General features: G+C 61.1%; 1 protein-coding gene across 1 annotated transcript; it reads left to right on the top strand.

The window, feature by feature from the left end:
- Positions 1-2,337: 2,337 nt before the first annotated feature.
- On the top strand, positions 2,338-3,387 carry LOC307069587 (melanoma-associated antigen B4-like; the record flags this gene model as incomplete). The annotated part of the gene is made up of 1 exon (XM_079727972.1): positions 2,338-3,387. The coding sequence occupies one exon, from the start codon at positions 2,338-2,340 to the stop codon at positions 3,385-3,387; it is 1,050 nt and encodes a 349-aa protein (XP_079584098.1).
- Between the last annotated feature and the right edge of the window lie 227 nt (positions 3,388-3,614).

A 3,614-nucleotide genomic window follows, 5' to 3' on the forward strand; every position in this document is an offset into this window, starting at 1 on the left:
CAGGCTAAGGCGCCCCTTCACTAACTCCTCTGGGATTCTGTGGGGCATGGTTGGGGACAGGGATGGATTCATACCAGAGAAGGAAGGAATCGCAGGCCCTGCCAGCAGTCAACGTGAGGACCCTGAGTGAGACCTGACGGCCTCCGAACCACAGAAGAGAGAGTCTCGCCTCCTTTCCCCTCAGCTCATCTTACCTGCAGCAGCCATCTCTGGGAGGCTCCAGGCAGAAGTGTCCAGATGAGATGTGCCTGCACTTCACACCAGCAGTCTCAGGGAGTTGATGTCTTTGATGTGAGGCCTTGGCCTCAGGTCAGCAGACGGGAGGTAGCCCAGCACCTACAGGGAGTCAAGAGAAGACACTGAGGGAGGATTGAGAGCACCATCCACCATAGAAGAGGGGGCCCCAAAGAGCCCTCACTGTCAGTCTCGGGGGACCCAGGCATGGCTGTGAGGCTCAGGCCCCCAGATACTTCCGGCTGGGGGTGCCGACAGAAATGAGAGCCAAGGTGTGACGCCTGCTGACTCAGCTCAGCAGAGGGAAAAGTCCCAGGACCTGCCAAGAGTCAATGAAAGGCCCTCGTGCCAGGCCTGTGGGAAGCTCCCCCGGAACCACCCCCCACCTCCTGTCCCACCCGGCCCCGCCCCATCCCGCCCCCAGCCCCCCCATGCTGTGCTCCTGGAGCCCAGATGCACATGACCGGATGTGACGTCCTCCTACACACGCGGTGGGGGCGACGCCATTGTTGAGAGCTGCCGTCCGGCGAGGGTGAGCCGCAGGAGGAATCCCACGTCTCTTCAGGAGTCAAAGTGTGAGGTAACCCCAGTTAGAAGTGCGGGGATGCCCCCGACACCCCCAATCCCCTTTCCCTCTGAAAAGAGGCGGCCACACAGGCCCCGCCCACCCCGCCCCTGCTCTCGGCCCGAGAGCCTCGGGCCTGGCCGTTAGGCCCAAAGTCCATCCGCTTCCCCTGCGGGGTCTCGGGCAAGGAAGGCCTCGCTCTGAGGCTGGTGGACCCTGGCTCACCTCAGTTGAGGGAGCGTCCCAGGCCCTGTGGAGTGAAGGACGGGACCCCTGTGGGGACCGAGGGGCTCCACACCCCAAAATGGCGGCCACGCAGACCCCGCCCCTGACGTCGGCCTGGGAGCCTCCGGGCAGGTCTAAAGACTGAGGGGCTCCCTCAGTGCGAACGCGGACGGACGGACGGATGCGGGAGACCCAGGGAGGACGGGGCCTTGTTCTGAGGGGCTGGCCGCAGGTCAGCAGAGGGAGGATTTCCAGGGCACGGGAGGAGTCAGGGTGAGGACCGTCCTCCCCGTCGCAAGGGCACCTCAGAACCCCTCCCCTGTTGTCAGCCGCTTCCTTCTGGCCACACGCGGAGAAGGGAGGGCTGCTGTCTGAGAGGGGAGGTGCAGGCCAGCAGAAGGCGCGTCCCTAAGCACTGCCAAGAGTCAGCCCAAGCCCTTGAGTGAGGGCCAGTGGGGCCGCCAGCCACAGGGCCTCGACCTGTCTGCCGCACGCTGCAGGCTTGGTAAAACTCTGCCTCGTGCGGCCGCCTGGTCACCCTCACTGCCTCCTAGTGAGACTCAGGGAGGTGCCGGCACTGGTGCGAGCAGATGGCCCTCGGGGCAAGAGAGGAGCTCCAGGCTGCACCGGCCGTCCAGGGAGGACCCCGAGTGAGGACTAAGGGAGTCACCCACCCCGAAGAGAAGGGACCAGAGAGAACATGGCCTGTCCCCTCCTGTCAACGCTTAAACTCCCAAGAAAGGACTGTCAGGCCGAGACTGCCCGTAATTTCCTCTGCCAGGTCCAAGGGAGGTTAGAGCTTTGTTCTGAAGGGGCAGCCACGAGGCAGCAGAAGGGAGGGTTCCAGGACCCTTCGGTGGTGGGCTGAACGCTCCCTCCTTTCCTCCTCCTGGGTGTCACGGAAGATGGTGGTGTCAACTTCAGAGCAGCAGAGGGCATGGGGTGGGGGGGGGTGGGGGAGTCTTGCCAACAACTGTCATCCTGACTCTGAATGGGAACCACGGGGACCTACCTCCCCTGCCAGCCCCCGCTGTCACCCCCGTACCGCCCAGGCAGGGCTGGCTGGCTGTGCCCCAAGGCTCACCCGACCGTCCTCCACAGGGCTCTCAGGGGACAGGCTGAGCAGGAGAACAGGAGCCCTGTGGGCCCTCGGGCAGTGCCCTCAAGGACCCTGCAGAGGCGGCCTTGGTTAAAGCCAGGGAGGACTCTCCCCGCTGAAGGTGCTCACAGCATCTCCTTGTCCCTCCCGCAGGTGCCCTCGTTGCCTGCCTTCCTGCCCACACTCCCGCCTGCTGGCCCTGACCTGTGTCATCATGCCTCGAGGCCGGAAGAGCAAGCGCCGTGCCCAAAAGAAACACCGCCAGGCCCGGGGGAACACTCAGAGGCTCAAGGGTGCCCAGGCCACTGAGGCGGCGGCGGCGGCGGCAGAGATAGAAGAGTCGCCCTCGTCCCCCGCTTCTGTTTCTCGGGGTACTTCCCCGAGCTCCTCTGTTGCTGGCACTCGCCAGGAGCCTCAGGGAGCCCCAGCCACGAGCTCTCGTGCTGCAGGGGTTTCATGCCCAGGATCTGAAGAGGGTGCCCAGAGCCAAGATGAGAAAAGTGCAAGTACCGCCCAGGCAGCACCTTACACTCACAGCACTTACAGAGATCGTCTGACCAGGCAGGCCAAGAAGTTGGGGCAGTTCCTGCTGGATAAGTACAAGATGAAGGAGCTCATCTCGCAGGCGGCACTGCTGGAGGTAGTCAACAAGAAGTACAAGAAGCACTTCCCTGAGATCCTCAGGAGAGCCTCTGAGTGCATGGAGCTGGTCTTTGGCCTCGATCTGAAGGAAGTCGACCCCAGCAGTCACTCCTACGCCCTCATCAGCAAGCTGGGCCTGTGCAGCGAGGGAAATCCGAGTGATGAGTCGGGGCTGCCCGTGTCCGGTCTCCTGATGGCTATCCTGGGCAAGATCTTCGAGAACGGCAACCGTGCCACCGAGGAGGAGATCTGGGATTTCCTCAATTCATTGGGTTTGTATGCTGGGAGGAGGCACTCGGTCTTTGGGGAGCCCAGGAGCCTCATCAGCAAGTATTTCCTGCAGCAGAAGTATCTGATGTATTGCCAGGTGCCCAACAGCGATCCTCCGCGCTATGAGTTCTTGTGGGGCCCGAGAGCCCACGCTGAAACCAGCAAGATGGAAGTGCTGGAGTATATGGCCAAGATCAATGATACCGTCCCCAGGGCCTTACCAGGTCTCTATGAGGAGGCTATGAAAGATGAGGAAGAGAGAGCAAGAGTGAGAGCCGCGGCCAGGGCTGCAGCTGTTGCTGAGCGCAGAGCACGTTCCAGGGCCAAGGCCCGCAGCTCCTCCCACATGTAGGGAGGGAGGCCGCGGGCAGACTGCTCACTTTGTTTTGGAAGAGAGCAGTCAGGCTCCTAAATAGTGCAGAGTAGTAGGGGTGGAGGGAACAAAGTATAGATCTCATTTATCTTCCTGTTTTACACTAGTAACTTCTATATATTATTGATTGATTTATTTAGGTTTTTTCAAATGTTTTTTTCTTGTAATAGTGTGTTTTCTTAAGAATACGAATACGTGAATGATAT

Source organism: Hyperoodon ampullatus (assembly GCF_949752795.1).
Source record: "Hyperoodon ampullatus genome assembly, chromosome: X".
Lineage (NCBI taxonomy): Eukaryota > Metazoa > Chordata > Mammalia > Artiodactyla > Ziphiidae > Hyperoodon > Hyperoodon ampullatus.